Source organism: Uranotaenia lowii, chromosome 2 (assembly GCF_029784155.1).
Source record: "Uranotaenia lowii strain MFRU-FL chromosome 2, ASM2978415v1, whole genome shotgun sequence".
In the NCBI taxonomy this organism is placed as follows: Eukaryota; Metazoa; Arthropoda; class Insecta; order Diptera; family Culicidae; genus Uranotaenia; species Uranotaenia lowii.
In genome coordinates, this window is record NC_073692.1 from 107,857,057 (window position 1) to 107,876,437 (window position 19,381).

General features: G+C 37.5%; 1 protein-coding gene across 1 annotated transcript; it reads right to left on the reverse strand.

Annotated features, from left to right (window-relative positions):
- Nucleotides 1-1,355: 1,355 nt before the first annotated feature.
- Nucleotides 1,356-7,748, reverse strand: LOC129747298 (uncharacterized). The gene is made up of 2 exons (XM_055741441.1): nucleotides 1,488-7,748; nucleotides 1,356-1,427 (listed from the first exon to the last, which is right to left on the reverse strand). Exon 1 carries the CDS (start codon nucleotides 7,681-7,683, stop codon nucleotides 1,663-1,665), a length of 6,021 nt encoding a protein of 2,006 aa, XP_055597416.1. The 5' UTR covers nucleotides 7,684-7,748; the 3' UTR covers nucleotides 1,356-1,427; nucleotides 1,488-1,662.
- Between the last annotated feature and the right edge of the window lie 11,633 nt (nucleotides 7,749-19,381).

The following is a 19,381-nucleotide window of genomic DNA, read 5'->3' on the forward strand; positions in this document are numbered from 1 at the left end:
ATGTTTGAACTATTTGTTGAACATTCTGGCGATCGTGGCCCTTTTTCCGAAAAATTCTAGCCTCAACAGAGAAGTCAAGTTGGGCCCATTCCATGGAAAAAAATTCTCGGCAAGGACCTTCCAGCAAGGCGAAACCTCGTCAAGAGAATGAGAGAACCAAAAGCATGAAATTTCTTCGGGATATCTTCCTGGCTGCGAGGAAAAATTGCTTTATGGCACCTTTGGTTGGTATCGACGTTTGGTTTTTGCGAAGTCAGTTAAACAGTCCAAGAGAAATTCCCTCCAAAGAATTCCAACAAGCCAAGGTCATCTGCCAGCAACAGCAACTAGCTCGGTGTTTTTAATGATTTGTTTTCATTGTAAACCTATAAAAACATTATGGAAGCCATCATGACGGTCAATTCCTGTGAAGCATAACATTTGGACTAAATAGCCAGCTAGCAGAAACCTGCACGTCATGATGTGATAATGTGTTTTTTTTTCGCCAGTCACAGTGTTGTACCATAAGTGTCGGTTGTCCCTGACTTCGATGGTTTTATGGTTTGCTCGAAGGACAAACCGGGGAATTTGGAGATGGAAACGAACAAGTTTCAGCTGGACAGATCAGCTTGAATCCCCCTGTCACAACCGTCCGGAGTGAAGCACCTTTCACTAATAGCCACCTTGCCACTTGCCGTCAATCAGAATTTTGAATCACGAAATGTGATCAAAGTAACCGCAGGTCTTTACTAACGAAAAATCATAAGCAGAGCAAGTGTGCGAGTGAATTGTGTGCCGAGGTAAAATTGTGAAACGTTTAAGCAAATATTGTTTGTAAATCCTAATTTTTCCTAATTTAGTAAGATAGTAGCTACAAGCAGTTGTGAGTGGTAGAAACATTCGTTAGACCATAATAATTATATGTACTACCAATCAGGTAAATTTATACAGTAGCATAGATAAATTGTAACCTAACCTAAACTAATCTTCCAGCTCACGTGCTGCACGAAAGCATACGAAACACGTGCTAAAATTGTTGCGTGAGCGACAGACAGAGGAATAGAATTTTTCCGATTTGTTTAAACGACCTTTATTTAACAATATCTACGTTTATTCGGTGACGTTAATAAATTCCTTCAGAGAAAATTACAAAGAAAATTCCTACGTTAATTGCCACATAGTTCATGATTTCGTTTGGTTCGAATCGTTTTTATAGTTAAGTGAAATAAATGACTTACGTTTAGTTCCCTTCTACCTAATCTGTGCTCGCAACTTTGGTAGCACGTGTTTCGTATGCTTTCGTGCAGCACGTGAGCTGGAAGATTAGTTTAGGTTAGGTTACAATTTATCTATGCTACTGTATAAATTTACCTGATTGGTAGTACATATAATTATTATGGTCTAACGAATGTTTCTACCACTCACAACTGCTTGTAGCTACTATCTTACTAAATTAGGAAAAATTAGGATTTACAAACAATATTTGCTTAAACGTTTCACAATTTTACCTCGGCACACAATTCACTCGCACACTTGCTCTGCTTATGATTTTTCGTTAGTAAAGACCTGCGGTTACTTTGATCACATTTCGTGATTCAAAATTCTGATTGACGGCAAGTGGCAAGGTGGCTATTAGTGAAAGGTGCTTCACTCCGGACGGTTGTGACACTCCCCCTCGGTACGTCACTGTCCCTGTGGCTTACCTCCTGTTGCACCGACATCTAACACGGCAACCTTGGTAGCAGGTCTCTCTAGAAGCCCCTTTAATGTCTGAACAGTAACACGACGAACCTGACCATCATGCGCCGGAACAGCTTTGATCACACGTCCTCTTGGCCAGCAATTCCTTGGCAGGTTATTGTCGACGACCATCACCAAGTCTCCTTCCTGAATGGGCTTCACGGGTTGAAACCACTTGGTCCTTCGCGTCAGCGTGGGCAGATATTCATTTACCCACTTCTTCCAGAAAAGATCAGCGTATTGTTGTGCCATCGTCCACGATCGTTTCAGAGTAATCGGTGTATTGTCGAAAACGATCGGGGGCTTACTACCATTCGAAGAACCCAACAAAAAATGGTTAGGTGTTAAGGGGGGCTCATTGTCGTTGTCTATCGGTATGTCTGTCAATGGTCTTGAGTTCAATATCATTTCAATTTCCATCAGCATGGATCGTAAAATTTCGTCTGAAGGTAAACGCGGGGGGTCGAAGTCGTTCATGGTCTTCTTGACTGACTGAATTAAACGCTCCCAACAGCCACCGAAATGTGGGGCAGCCGGAGGATTGAACGTCCACTTAGTATCTGGGCTGACGAATTCTACTTTCAGACGTTCTTCGTCGATCTTCGCCAGTGCTTCACGTAGCTCCCTCGATGCTCCGATGAAGTTGGTTCCCCGGTCACTGATGATCTCCAAAGGTGGACCTCTTCTTGCGATGAAATTACGTAGAGCTAAGATGCAAGAATCCGTAGACAGGGAATGTGCGATCTCGATATGTATGCCTCTGGTGGTCATGCAGGTGAAAAGAACTCCCCATCGTTTCTCGGTACGCCTGCCAACTAGCACGGTCATTGGTCCAAAATAGTCTATTCCGGTGTACGAGAAGGGTCGCTGGTAGGCTGCCAGTCGGGCTGGTGGAAGATTACCCATAGCTGGAGGCCTTGGACTAGCCTGGCGGATTTTACACCTTAGACAGTTCCTTCTAACACGATCAAGTTCGGAGCGGAGGCGAGGAATATTGTACTTAAGTCGAATCTCATTCAATGCGGTTTGATGATTCTGATGATGGTACTTAGCGTGGTAGTCAGCGATCAACAGGTTTGTTACGTGATGTTGCCTCGGGAGTATAACTGGGTTTTTCGTGGCCTCATCTGCCCATTCGCAGGCGCCGATACGTCCTTGCATTCGTAGAACACCGTGCTCATCGATGACTGGATTTAGTTTGTAGAGAGCACTGGATTTCGGCAACGTACGTTCCCAGGGTGAAGCTCCTTGTACTCGACTGCGTATCAATCGAACTTCGTCCGAGTAAGCCTGCTGCTGAACACATCGGTAGATTGTGTTCTCAGCTGATTTCAACTCCTCCTGTGTCAGAGCGCCTCTCACTAGTGTGGTTTTTCTAACGGTGTTCTGGAAGTTGATGAAATAACGGTGTAAGTATCCGACAGATCGCAAAAGTCGTTGCCATTTCGAAAAACGTTCGAAAGAGATGATCAGTGGTTTGGCTCCTTGGTGGTGAAGAACGCTAGCACGGATCTCTTCCATCGTCGTTCCTTGATCTCCAGCGTCGCCAGGCCACGAATCTTCGGGTTCTAGTAGGAAGTCTGGTCCTCGGAACCAACGACTGCTCGGCTGAAAGTTCGGCAATCTTTGCCACTTTGTTCCTTCATCCGCTACGTTCTGCTTAGTTGGAAGCCATCTCCATTCTCCTACTTGTGTGGTATCAAGAAGTTCGCTGACCCTAAACGCAACAAATTGGCTGTATCGTCGATGATCAGACCGTAACCAGCACACTACATCACGGGAATCAGTCCAGAAAACTCGTCGTGTAATCTTCATTCTGTGTGACTTGACAATACTATCGGCAAAGCGTGCTCCAACTACTGCGGCCTGCAACTCAAGACGAGGAATAGAGAGGAACTTCAACGGGGCTACACGGGTCTTTGATCCAATCAGCGCACATTCCGCCTTATCTCCTTCTTGGAATTTAAAGTAGGCAACGGCAGCTATTCCATTTTCACTGGCATCGCAGAAAACATGCAGCTCCACACTGTTGGTTGACTCGATGGACGTCACAGTTCGGTAACAGCGTGGGATAGTAACTTGACGAACATTCGGCAGCGCTTCAATCCATGTTAACCACTTCTCGGTCAACCTCGAGTCGATCTCATCGTCCCAACCGGTTCCGGAACGCCAAATCTCCTGGAGCAGGATTTTCAAATAAATGAGAAAGTTGCCGATGAGTCCCATAGGGTCGTATACAGTCATCAAAGTTCTCAAGACTTCACGTTTCGTTGGCATCCTTGCTCCGGAAAGTAGTTCTGCATCGTGTTTCGGTGATAACTTGAACGTAAACGTATCAGTAGTTGTGTCCCACCACATTCCGAGGACTTTCTCCGTTGACATCTCCGGACAGAAGCTCATGTTTTTCTCCACGGTAGGTTTTTCTTGTAGGTTTTCGATAACGTAACTTGAGTTAGAATGCCAGTTTCTTATCTCGAACCCTCCTTGTGCGTGAATCCAACGAACTTCTTCAGCTAATTTCGTCGCATCTTCTTCGGTTTCTACGCTTGCCAACATGTCATCCACGTAGTGCTCGTACTTAATACACTGAACTGCCCTAGGGTGTTGTTCCTCGAATCTGTCAGCGTTCCGGTTCTTGACGTAATGCGCACTGCTTGGAGAACATGCCGCTCCGAAAGTCATTACTGTTACCACGTACACCTCTGGATCTTCGACTGCAGCTGTATTGGGCCACAATATCATCTGGCTTCGCTGGTCCTGCTTTTTCATCTTTACTTGAAAGAACATCTCTCGGATGTCTCCCACGACTGCGATGCGAAATTCACGAAACTTGAAGAGGACAGTTAACAGGGATACTAGCTGATCAGGTCCCGTAAGAAGGAACGAGTTTAGCGATACTTCGTTGACTTTGGCTGCTGCGTCAAACACGATACGCATCTTACCGGGCTTGTTCGGATTCGTAACAGGAAATATCGGCAAATACCAGTCGTTTGGATGTTTCTCCGCTTTTTCCTGGATCGATAGTCGCCGAATATAACCTTTCTCCTCGTACTCGGACATCTTTGCTGACATAGCCGCTGCTAATTCAGGCTCTCGCTTCAGTCGTTTTTCTAAACAGGCAAGACGCTTCAGAGCCATTCCTTTGCTGTTCGGTAACTTTAGTTGATCGTATCGCCACAACAATCCAGTCTCGTAACGGTTTCCAATAAGACGCGTTTCAGTAGACAAAATCTTCAACGCCCTTTCTTCGTCCTTAGAGAGAAGTGACCTCGAAGATCCATAGATTCCCATCGACTCGATTGAGAAGTACTCCTTCAGGGCTTCATGAACATCTTTCTCGCTATCTTTGTTACACGGGCAAATGTGGAAGCTATGGTAACCACTATAGTCTGACTCGTTAACACCAAACTCCGCTGTACAGGGACCATACAATATCCAACCAAGTCTTGTCTTGGATGCCATCGGCTCGTTCTCATCTCCCTCAAGGCTTCTTAAAGAACTTCCCAGGCGACAGTTGTTCATCCCTATAAGGATTCGTGGAGAAGCTCCTTCGTAGGATCGTAGGGGTAACCCATCAAGATAACCGTACTTCGTCACCATTTGCGGAACTGAAACTGACTGCTTCGGTAGAGAAAGGTCCTTGACCGTATGAACCTCCGACAATTCGAACACTTCACTTGCTTCGGTTGTTCCGGAAATCTTCAAAGCTAGCACAACCGACTCCTTTTCTTCCCGACTTTGGCCTCCAGTCCAGTCAAGACACAATGGATAAGGGGTGCCATTCAGACCAAGTTCTTTCAGTAGACCGTGCTCCATTAGAGTTGCAGATGATCCATCGTCGAGGAACGCAAAGGTGTTCACTTGCTTTCCTTTTCCGTAGATTGTCACAGGCACATACCGAAACAGAACTCTCCGAGTAGCCTTTGAATGCGTGTTGCAACTCTGCGTTGTAGAATTTGAAGACGAGTTATCGTTGCTAGACTTCGTTGACTCAGATGCCGCTGGCTTGCTGTAGCGCTTATCGTCATGGAGAAGCTTGTTGTGCTTGTACGTGCAACCGTTTCTTCCGCATGGTTCTTTCACCTTACAAGCACCAAAATGCTTCCGCAGACACTTCCTGCACAAATTCTGCTCTTTGATGATCGTCCAACGAGACCCGATGTCCAATTTAAGGAATTTCCGGCACTGTTCAAGACCACTGCATTCACCTGAACACGACACGCAACCTTTCGCCTTCGAAACAGTAACCGAACGTTCTTTTACAGGATTCTCAAAACCTCCACTGGCTTCCGAATGCACGTTAATAAAATTCTCATTCTTTCTTTCACGCTTTTCAATTTTAGGTGGATTAATCGATGGCAACGTTATGGTGCTCGCCGCTGTAGCCACCTTTCCTAACCAATCGCTGAATTCCCAAAGAGTAACTCTCGCCAGTCCTTGTCGATAGAACGCCCAGTTCATTCGTATGGATGTCGGCAGTTTACTTATTAGTTCCTGTAGGAGAGCTACGTCGAACATATACTCATCGAGACCTGAAGCTGAAATGGCTGCACAGACGTTTTGGACAGCCACGCCGAAGTCGATGACTGTCTGTAACTTATCCTCCTTCGGTGCTGGCATTTCTCGGATTTTGCGTATGAACGTGTAGACGATAGCTTCGGGCCTTCCAAAAAGAGTTCTCAAAGTCTCTATCACACCTGCCAAATTTTGAGGATGCAACAAACGGCATCGTACCGCTTCCAAAGCCTTGCCTTTCAAACTTCGCTGAAGCCGCAGCATATTTTCCTCGTCGCTGAATCCGCATATTCGACTTGAGCTCTCGAAGCTCGCAATGAAAAGAGGCCACTCTTCTGGATTTCCGGTGAACACGGGAAGCTCCTTATTCAAAACTTGACGCGCTGAAATCTGATTCTGGCTCAACATGGGGTATCCACCAAAACCACCGGCACTCCTGGCTTGAGGATGAAATCCAATTCCGAAACTATTCGCACCGAAGGAACCGCCATAGTTTGACTCGAACGCCGTTGCTTGGGCATGTGGTCTTGAACCACCACCAATCGTACCACTGAAGCTGCTGACATTCGGCTGGAATGTTGTTGGTTGTGAATTCAAACCGGCACCACCGCCAGTCGCACTTCCGTCGATTACTGATTGCCGATTCAAAAGTTGACGACGCTCCTCCAAATGCTTTCTCTCCAAAGCTTGTTTGTCCTCCAGCAACTTTAGCTCATGCGCGAGCACATCGTAGCCGTGGCTTGACTCAGCTACATTCACCTGTGGCAGTGGATTTGTCGTCGAGCTTGCTGTAGGACCAACTCCTATTTGCCATGGCAACGGTTGATTTCGGCTAACATCATAAAATGCTTCATCTCTGGTGACTTGATGATAGGCTGATGCGCTCGCCGCAGATGCGCACCCTAGGGGCCATACAGATGACGGACTACGAACAGCTCCTCTCATCGGTCCAGCGTTGGCCATTTGCGATGCTTGTTCTACCCTGGAACCCGCTGCTGGTCCACCACATGGCCTCGAAGAAACTTGGTCCATCACTCTACGCTCCGCATCCTTCAACCTTTGCTCATACATCTTTCGCTGATCGTTGAGCTCCTTCGCCTGTTGCTCTTCCTTTTCGCGCATCATTCGGTCGAACATCTCCTGCATGACCGATAACTGCTTTGACAGTTGCTGCTGCACATATTCCTCCAGCCTCGAATCCGTTGGCATGAGCCCCGACTTTGGTATCGCTCCGGTGTTGTTAGTTGGTGTTGATGTGCCGGCTGGGACTTGATTAGCTGCGACAAGACATTTTTCACAGTTCCACTCCCGATCCTGAACACTTGAATCCTCCTTTACACACGCGAAGTGAAACCACAGTTCACATGAATCGCATGCTACCATGCGACTATCGTCCGGCTGACGGCACACAGTGCAGCTCACTTCCACAGTTCCCCGCTTGTTAGACATACCGACAGAATGAGCCCCCGATCGTAAACGAATTTATTAAAATTGTTGCGTGAGCGACAGACAGAGGAATAGAATTTTTCCGATTTGTTTAAACGACCTTTATTTAACACCCCCAAACTGCTGAGAGATTTGGTCGGATAAACCTCCAGCTAACAGGATATGGTTAACCTCTGGAAATCGTTTCGGGGTTCTCGTTAAAATTGCATTTTACTTATTTGCGATCGACAGCCTGCAGGGATATTATGGTAAATGATTAATTTGTAGAACCGAATCATTTTTAAAATAATAAGAGTGAATTAAAGTTGTGGAAAATTTCTGAATACCAGTGTTCGGCACAAAAGCGCTAATCCGCTATTCGCTAGTTAGTCCGCTAACTTTTTGTTAGCGGTTTAATTTTGCCGCTAAGTTTGGATTGATTTAGCGAATTGAAAAGTTTCGCTATTTTTTGGTTCCGCTAATTGAAAATCGCTAACTTCCATATATTTATATCAATCTCTCGAATTCTTAGTGATAGAATAAACTTTTTTTCATTAATCAAGCCAAAGTGACATTGTGCATCATTCTGATTGCTTAATTGTATTCAATGGAGGAATGCGCACTGGAGTAAGAGAAAAGATGTATTTAGTGTTATTTTTTCTCTTTGAGCACTTTTTTAACAACTTTTACAAAAGAAGATAACAATAAAAGGTGTTAAACAATATAAAACTATTTTAAACATCTCTTCATCAGCATTTGTTTTCAAGTGGTTGAGCTTTTTACTTTTCACAATACAGATTTCTAGAGGTTTTACAGATCAGTTCATATAAAAATATGATAAAATCACTATTATAGCCTTCGTTTTAAGTTCAAATAGAAATTGTATAAACGTTTGACATTGCTCCGGAAAATTTGAAAAAGGGGAAAACAGGTTAAAGATTTTAAATGAAGATTCTGTAAAATAATGCTAAAACAAAAATAAATGAATTGCACAAAAGATTATTTTCAACAAAATTGCATACTATCTACTTTGCACAAAACCAATAAATCGAGTAAAATTTTAACCAAAATTTTAATTAAAAAAAAGAGAGATATAGCTCCCATTTTCCACATTCTGTTCTTTTGCTCTTTCTACAATTGTTCAAAAATCGTTTGTTTAAATTTATAGAACACAGAGACTCGTTAAAACTCCTATCTTTGACAGTTTTGGTTTTGCTCATATAATTTTATGAAAATACGATCAATTTATCTAATTTTAAATTAAATACTTGAAACTAGAGATGTACCGAATATTCGGTCGGCCGAATATTCGGCGCCGAATACCGCCAAAAAACCGTTAAGCCGAATATTCGGCTCACCGAATAGTTGAGTTAGGTATTCGGCCGAATAGGCCGAATATTTATTTTTTTCAAATTTATACAACAACTGACTTCTCAAATTTTTCAACTGATTTTGGATAATTCACAAAATATCCAAAATTTATGTAGAAAAACCTTCAAAATCATCATAAACTTATGGTTTTAGTTGAGCATTTAAGATAAATCCGTGTATTTTTCACTGTAGATAGCTTTACACTTTGATTGACGTGTATTCCAAATTTACTTGATAAATCCAGGCTTGCCCACAAACCACATAAACAATTCGAGAAAAGTTAAATCTGATCGGGATGTCCACATATTTTTTAAAACTTTCCGCATTTTACCCGGGTGTTATTTAGATTTTTTGCTCAATAAAATAAAAAAAATCGAATGTCTTTTTGAAATTTTTAAATTTTCTGTTACAAAACGATTGTTTAGAGTACATTTATTCTTTAGATTCGATTTTAACACTGCTGTTGTATTTCGATAAAACATTTAATTTGAAGTTATTTTATTTCTTTTTCCTCTTGTATGTTTGAGAATAATACCTAGTTCTGTTCAGATTTTCCCTATTTTTCACAAGTTTTTCAAAAAATCATGCAGACCCAAAAGTGTAGAAAAGTGTCGTAGATATGATTGAATGCTTGAGGTCAGAGATCATCTCTCTTTTTGTCAACTATTTTGATGACATCTAGCCAAAATTAGATATTCATCTATTTCGATATAAATAAAAGCAATTTCAAATAGCTTAACACCTGTTTTGACATGTTTTGTCCTAGATTTCAGTGGAATCTAATCTATTTTGTGATCAACGTCCTAGAACTTACAAGTCATGTGATGTTTTTTTAGTTAATTGTGTAATTTTGAAAATGAAATAGACCTCTACTTAAAAAAGATCTGATACATCTGGTTGGAAATAATCGACTTAAAAACATGTGGGACATTAAGATGGTAGAAATAGAAAATTTCTATTAGAAAAGCAGTAATTTGTAATTTTATTGAGTAACGATAGCCTTCTTTGGTACTACATAAGGTTAAGGAAACTATGAAGAAGCTGTTAAACATTGGAGAATCAACGTAACTACAACACATTATAAACTGGAGTAATAATTTTTTACGGCTTTTTTGAAACAGGTCCTGGTAGGTTTGATTTTGGTTTCCAAGGGAATGGTATTCCAACATGATGCACCGTGCACCATTATACTCTTTCCGCTCGATGTGGTATGTCTGGGTATGATGAAGTTGCGAGACCTCTCGAGCTGTCCTCTTTGCAGGTGTTGTTGTAGATAATTGGGTAACAAGCCTTGGTACCCTTGCCACATGATGTCTAGAATCCTGATTTCGAAATTGTGCAGCAAATTGTGCCCCAAAATGGCTCTGCGTGCGTTGGCTGTTGTATCTCGACGTCTGAGATTGAAAACAAATCTCACAGAAGATTTGAAGCAGTAGAAATAAAAGTATTTCTATTGAAAACTCAACAGAATATTCGACCGAATATTCGGCCGAATATTCGGCCGAATATTCGTTTGGCCGAATAGTTGAAAAGGTCAATATTCGGTATTCGGCCGTTCGCCGAATACCACTATTCGGTACATCTCTACTTGAAACTTCAGTGAGTTGGAAAAATTGAAAAGGGGAAGTGCGTGACTAAAGAAAAATTCAATATTTGTTCCGGCCTTAATGTTGGTAAACAGTTAACTATTAGCGATTAGCGCTTTAAGCTTAAAGAGTTACTTTTTTGGCATATTTTGCGTATTTAATTAGCGATCGCTAACTTTGTATGAGTTAGCGATTCGATTAGCGGCGCTAATTTTTCAGTTAGCGATGCCGAACACTGCTGAATACTTAGATACTGGTAACAAATTGCTATAAATAATAATCAATTTCAAACCATTATTTTATTGAAATTCAATTCTTTTGTTGTTTGTTAATAAAATAGAAAGTATAAAATTCTGCTTATTACTAAATAAAAGTATGAATTTTTCTAATCTGAAATCATGGGCTCTTCTAGTATTGCAGTTATGTGCATTGTTGCCGTACTCAAGACCGTCAGAGGCAATTCTCTGTTTCACTGAAAACCATTGAAGTATGTCGAGCATCAGTGTTCGGCACCAAAGCGCTAATACGCTAATCGCTTATTAGTCCGCTAACTTTATGTTAGCGGTTTAATTTTGCTGTTAAATTAAGATTGAGCTAGTGAACTAAAAAGTTCCACTATTTTTGGTTCCGCTAATGGAAGATCGCTAGCTTCTACACTAAGGTTGCCAGAATTTTTTCATTCCCATCCGGGCCTAGCAATTCCAGGCATTTTTCAAAAAAAAAAAACCTGGCAAAATCTGGACATGGTTTTCAATTTTTCAAATCCAAAATCCGGGAAAAAACCGGGCAAAATTCAGGTGTTATTATATGTAAAAGAAAAAAATGAAGTTAATATTTTATTAATGCAATTGCAGACTTCCAAAAACTTTTTGGAACACTTAAATATTTAAAGGTTTATAAAAATAAATCAGCAATATTATTTGAAACAACTGCTGAAAATTTCCATACCGTTAATCGATTTTGCTGAAACTTACTCAAAAACTTTGTTTTTTTTTTTGGTTTCTTTGTAAAAATTGTGAAAAAATCCGGGCAATATCCGGACTTTTTTCACGATATCCGGGCAACCGGGCTGGACCGGACTTTCTCGAAATTTTGCACTAAATATCCGGGCAAACCCGGATAAAACCGGGTGTTGGAATACCAAATATCAAGCTTTGCATGAATTTTAATCATTAAATACTTCCTCTTTGATTTCAAATATGTTTTTGTTTTCAATTTTGTTAAAAAATAACATAATTTACTGAAACAATCAGCGTTTTTCAAAACCTCAATTACGGGTCAAAATTGTAGCTTGTAACAATTATTAGTCAAATTGCCCACAATTATTAGTCACATAGAAGTCCATGGCAACACCCGACTTTCAACATGAAAATCAACAAGTTTCTGGCAAACATTCAGTGGCATTCTTCGCAAGTATACATTCAAGGGGCAATTGGGTTGAGCTAGCAACCAAGAAATGTTTTGTTTTGCTTGCAAAAAAGTGACCCATGATTGTGTGGAACTTGGTGGATTCTGTAACAATTATGGGTAACTTTTATTTTGCCAAATATTTTTGAATTTTCGCAATTCATTCGCTCAGTTTCATTTGGAAAATGTTAACTTGTCCTTAGTGCTTATATGGGACCAATTCATTTGTTTGGAATCTTTGAAATACCCGCATAAGGGGCTTAACGGTTTAAAATGTCAACCTTATAACATTGGAATTTTATGCGATAGTTCGACAGCTTATAGTTCACCTATGATAAAAAGTATTGAAACAGCAATTTTACTGTTATCAAACGTACAAATAATATTTTTAATGTATTTTGATGATATTGTCGATTAACTAAAAATAATAACATGAAATAATTTCTTTTAGTTAAGTATATATCAGCAGTTCTAATGATCGGTGACTAATAATTGTGTGTGACCCATGATTGTGGAGGGACTGTACTTATTAAAGATTTGGAATCGGGCTGGACACAATGACCAATCTAGACTGTGTTTGTAAATAATTTTAGTCAAAAGAATTGAGATATAATAAATACAGTACAAATCTGTGATGTAAATAAAAATAAGTGACATTTAAAAAGAATATCGGGTTTCGTTATCGCGTTTTTTGTATCAGATGCATGAAGTAAAATTGTTGCGCAATAGTCGAGTGTTGCATATTAACAGATTTTAAGTGGATTATTTTGATAGAAATACCAACAAAACCAAAATACACAGAGAATAAGGCACGATGTGTTTCAAAGGACTCAAAGAAAAAAAAGCAACGCTCATTTTTTGAAAACAGAGCTTTTTCCGGTTCATTTCCTCTCAAAGATAAAATATATGGCCGGTTATCTCCAATACAAAATATTTTTTTGAAATCTTCCTATTTGAAATATTTAGAAAAAAATTCTCATCAAAATCCATGAATTTTTTAAATTTTTTCGTAAACTAGTAACAGAATATACGCAATTAAAACAAAAAAATATTGCTTTAAAAAATACCTCCCAATCCTAAAACTTGAAAATCGGCTAACAAATCTTGTCAACTGTCTTGGATCGTTAAATTATTTGAAATCATAAAAATTATCTGTAATTATATGAATCTAGAAATGAATCCATTTAAACCAATTTGAATCCATTCTCTTTTGATTTTCTGATTGAGAAAACATTTAATACATTTAAAATAAACAAGATTAAATTTTAGGAAAATGACTTAATACTTGAAACCATTTCTAGCGTAACATTTCAAAAGGGCGAAACTAGCAGTTTGCTCGAAACGAGAAAAACGCGTTTGAAAATTCGGAACACCTATTCAAATCCTATTTAAAAAATCGACCACTTTTTGTTCAACAACATTAAAAAATGTGCATTATATTCCCTTAGTGTTCGATGGTTATCAAGAACTTTAACTTTTTTCGCTTAATTTCAGAGATTTTCGAGTTTCGCCCTTTTATTGTTTTCGACTCCAGTTACGCTTGCAAGTTTCGCCCTATTTATCGGCCGTTTTTGTTTTGGTTTTGAAGTTTCGCCCATTCGTCCTACACGCAAAAACTAATTAGGCCGTTTTGTCACACACGGTCAACTCAGTTACGCCTATTGGCCCTACACGAATAGAAAAATTCACTCCATTTTGAATAGGCGTAACTTCACGTTCCAACGAAAATGCATCAACAGGAAGTTTCGATCAATTGAATTTTATCAATTTTTTGAAAGTTTTAAGTAATTTTAAAATGACACCGCGTTTGATAGGTGAAGTGCAACCGCGTGCATCCGGAATGACCGTTAACTCGATTTGTTTACATTTGGAAGTTTCGCCCTTTTTAAATGTTACGCTAGATTTTAACTTTTTTGTGATAACCAATGTTCCGAAAATCAATCAAAATAAACACTCAGGATGCGTTTCCTGTTGGATACATTCTGATTGTATAATGGGATAGCGCCTCTCGCAACTGCTTCGCCCGACTGGTATGCAATCTCGATCAGCGCTCTACTCAGCAATGCCAACCGAGTCCCATCATTTAGAATCATCGGGTTTGCAAACATCGCATATCGGGGATGAATGAGATACCAACTGATCCATTCCGAATGTCAAACACTCAGTATCCGCCTGGCTAATTAGAAATTGAAAAGACGGCGGAAGTGACCATCTTTCCATCACAAACACAACTACAGTTTGATTTTATTCTTACTGTAGTAAAAAAAGCTGTAAAATCAAATAAATTTACTAATTGGCTATGTTTAAAATCAAACAACATTTGCTAATGATCGGTTACATGTATCACTCGCTCACTGCCTGAACCATTCACTCCTGATCTTGGCCCAACATGATTCGCCGTATGCATCGCTCAATGGTGAGATTCCAATTTGATGATAGTGCTGCACCGTTTTGACAGCAAGCATCGTGCGAGGTGATCTGTATTTTAGCGATGAATAGAACGATGGATGATCGGATAAGTCCAGTAGCAATCAATAACAAAACCCGATCGCTTTACGTTCAGTTGCGAAGTGCAATCAGGAACATTCATTGAAAATGAGTGATTTTCGGAACATTGGTGATAACGCTTATCTTGACGTGATCTGGAGTTGAAACGTTTGTCATTATCTAAGAAAATCAAATAGTAATTGTGTCCACATCACGCAACAAAATTAAGCTTTAAAACTGCTACTTCGAATCATTTTTCAATAAAAAAATTTAAACTTGAAAAACAAATACAAACTTAACATTTTTAACATATTCGGAAGACATTTTTTAAATAAAAACTTCATATAAAATTTGAAAACTATTAATAGAATTCGTTTTATGCTTCAAATAAACAAACTTCTCAAAATCTGGAAAACGATTTAAATTTTTTCTTTAAAATTTTTCTCAAATGCAATTTAGCTGATACATCTTAAAAAATTAACTTCTATTAAATTATAAAATTGGGAACAGTGAACAGATAGAAAAATAGATTTTTTTTAAATATTTATTTGGAAGTTTTATCAAAAATCCATCTATCAATACCCTTTGAATGTCGAGTCGAGTATTTAGAAGAACAATAAACACAAATTAAAGTTGATATTGAAATTGCTTGGTTTCTTTGAGAATTTTCCATATCATCATAAATTTGTTATGATATAACAGTTTTTTTTCATTTTTATCAAAGTGATTAGTAATAACGTAATGGATGAACTTTTTTAGATACATTTCTTAACCTTTCACAGCTGTTCGCAAAATATCCGTTTCGGGGAAATTTGACTTGTAATTTGTTCTTATTCCCGTGGCCGCAAATGTTGACCGATTTCGATGATATAAGATTCATTTTGAAGGCAATTTATTAAAGTTTCTAAATATTTCAAAATAAAGTGAGTTTGTTTTACTAGTTTGTCTGTAATAGGTTCCGAATGAAAAAAGTCTTAAACAACAATTTTATTTTAAAATTGCTTATAATTTCTGACAGCTTTGCAGTATTTGAGTGCTTCTTTGATAATTGAAATTGTCAAGAATACATCTATCTGACAATGTATAAACATTAGGGGGTTCGATGTACATTTTGACCTATATCCCGGATTTCCCGGTAGAAAAAAAAATCTTACTTAGAAGAATGACATCCAGTTTTGTCTTTGCTTCGCTGTATCTCATTTCTCAATGAACCGATTTTCTAAACATAAATTTTAGTTTTTTTTGTTATTTTGATTATTATTTTCAGAGAATATACTTGGTCTCTAAAAAATCTCAGTTCTTCAGTGTCAAGTTAAGTGTCAAGAAAAGAACATTCTGAATGTTTGTCTACCACCCTATTATCATTGCATACTTAAAGGCACAATTTTTCTAATTTCTGACAAAAGGAGAAATTGATATGTGTTCCGGCCTTATGGGATAAATATTGGATAAGTCATTGTCAAAATGTTAATAATTTCGTGCTTAGTCAAGATGAACATCCATTCAAAAGAAAAATATATCTTTTTGTACTCGAGGGTTCACTTGATACCCATAACATACATTTTGGAAGACTTTTTCCTTAAAAATTTGAGTATATAGTATTGCTTTGAAAATATGGCATTAGGAAGTTCATTTTATATTTTAAAGATTGATATAATGGAATAATTATTTTTACTATACATGTTCGTGTGGGAAACCTTTTAAAATGATAAACATTTTGTTAGATTTTTCAAACAAAGTGCAATGAATTTGAAAGTTAAATTTTTAAATTTGGAGATTTGAGATAAAAGGTTTGTTGTTTTGTTCTATTCGGCACATTTTTCTTGAACATTTGGTCTATGTAAGACATTCCAGTATCGAGATATAGCTGAGGAATCAATCCTCATCCTTCCTTAGAGATAAACATGATTTATCGGCTGCCGTAGGCTCACCACAGGCTGACCACAACACATATTAGGATGGATAGTAAATTTAATAAACATTATTATCTGTAAGAAATAACAAAGAATAACAAAAAAATGAACATTTGTGATGAACAGTTCCCTTTTAAGTAATTTTTTGACATGATTTTTTTTTTTCGAGAAAACACCAGCAAATGATGTGACCAAAATATGATACACTTATTTTTATGTGTTCCTTATTTTCATTTATTTCCATATCATTGCATGTTTCGATTGGAATTTTCAAGTTTCAAGCAGATGACTTATCAAGCAAAACATGTTACTACAGTCAAAATTAAGAACAGAGCCGTAGGCAAAATCTGGAACAAATAATGGAAAATTAGGAAAACCAACGCTTTTTTATAATTATGTTGTTTTTTTGTTAAGAGAGGGTAGGCTCTAACGGGTAAAAAAACACCATTTTCACTATTTTTTTCTAGAGCTATCGTTCAAACAAATGAATTCAATTTTTTTGCATTATACAAAGCATTGTTAAAAGAACATTTAGTATTTTTTTCGTAGAAAAATATTGAAAAATAAGCCGGTGACGGAGCACTTTCGAGGATGCCTTTTAGAAAACATGATTTGCTGTGGACACTGTATCTCAGCACAGAATCATCTGAAGTCTAAAAATCAGAGCAAAATATTTTTAATAGATGTTTTTCTGGACCCCAACGATTTTATTTAACCTTCCAAAGCCGTTCGCTAAATATCCGTTTTGGGGAAATATGAGTTGTAATTTGATTTCGTTCTCCTGGCTGTAAATGTTAACCGATTTTGATGATATTATATTCATTGTGTAGGTAATTTATTCTAATTACTCAACATTTCAAAATAAAGTCGATATGTATTACCAGGTTTTCAGAAACTGGTGCAGAAAGTTAAAAGTCCGAAAAATCAATTTTATTTTTAAAATAATCATAACTTCTGACAGCTTTTCTGTATTTAATTATTTCATAGATGTTTGAAATTGTCAAGAATCCATCTATCCGACAATGTATAGATATGTTGGGGTCCAATGAAAGTTTTTACCGCTATGACAGATCTTCCGGTAGAAAAAAGTCTTACTTTAAAAAAACGACATCCAGTTTTGGCTTTGCTTAGCTGTATTTCATTTCTCAATGAACCGATTTTAAAAACTCAAATTTTAGTTTTTTGGCGTTAATTTGATCATTATTTTCATAGAACATACTTGGTCTGTCAAAACTACCAGTTCATCAGTATATTGGAATGATGATAAAGATGTTTGAAATGTGCGCTTCGGGTCATATTGACCCGAACGGCTTTGGAGGGTTAACTTAAAATTTTTTATGAAATTTTTGTTTGAAGTAAAAACTATGATTTTTCACGTAAAAATCCGCCATTTTTTATCTGTAAAATCTCCCCACAGTAAAAAAATATGTTCCAAATTTGAAAAGAATCGGATAAGTAGTTTTCAAATGACGATGTCCACGGACTTTAAAAATGTGCTTTCGAGAAAAACGCGTTTGAAGTTTCTGCTCTTGCTTTCTTGCAGTATTAGATAGGAGGAGATAAAGGCCTATAACTTCTACAGTGTTGCTTCAATTGACTTGAAAATTTGACACAACATTCTTGAAATGTTTTACAATAAAAAATTAAAAAAATAAAAAAAACGGTTTTTTTATAGTGTTGGACCCAACCATTTGTTTTGTTCAAAGTTTTGTTCACCGGACACGGTCCCCGCACAGATTTTTTGTCCACGAAGTTGCTTTCCTCTCCATATTTTCGAATCGCATTTCGGACCGCTCCAATGCACTCGGGGTTTCAAATTTTACTAGTTTATAACTTAATATTTGACTTAGATTGATCCAGTTTTTCAACTCGTTATTTTGGATACTAAACGAACCACAGACATCAGAAAACATATTTTTCTAAACACCTTAAAAAAATTTAAAAGCTTTCATTTGAACAGTTTAAAATTTTTAAACACTAAATTGATCCATGATAAAAATGAGTATTTTTTTTTCAAAAATCGAAAATTTTAATGCCTTGTTTAAAAAATTCCCACATTGTCTTTTTATTTTCGCATGATTAGTCAATCACTACACACATTTGAAATGTTTTGATATTAATTATCATTTAATTATCTATTTGTCCATTAACCAGATTTCAATAGGAATAAAAAGTTGGGCTCAATATAACACCAATTATTTAATTTTTTAAGTTGTTTTAAAACCATTTTTGCTTGAATGTATCTAAAATTAGTAAAAACCGTATTGTTCATACTATGTGTTCAACGTTTAAAAAAATTATTCAAAACAGCAAATAATACTTTTTGCCGCCTAATTGTATGGCACGGTGTGTTTCGTAGAAGGACTTAAAGAAAAAAATACAGTAACGCTAATTTTTGCATGGGTAGAAAGTAGAGCTTCTTCCGATTCATTTTCACCGAAAATTAAAATATTTTATCGGTGACCCCTCATACAAAATATTTTTTTCAAAATTTTCTATTTGAAATCTTCAAAAATAAATATATTTTTAGTGTTTTATAATTTTAGGGGAGCTAATTCTCTTTGTTTCAACTTTTAATACCTTTAAATTGAACTTAACAATGTCATTAAAAACTTTGAAAAATTTTCAAATTTTATTCAAACTACATGGTTACAGAGCTGTTTAACATAAAAAATGCCTAAAAAGTATCTTCTAATCCTAAAAAAAAAAAATAAAAATTGACTGGCAAATCCTGTCAGTAGTCTTAGAGGGTCAAACTATCTGAAATTATTAGAAATATTTAAAATAATATAAATCCATTAGAATCTATAATTTTTAGATTTTTTGATTGTGGCAACACTGGAGAGAATGTTATTGAAAAAAAGCTCAATGATTGATAAAATTAGTAAACACTAGAAACCGCTATAACTTTTTTATGATAACACTTATCGTGATGCCGATCAGGAGTAGAAACGTTTG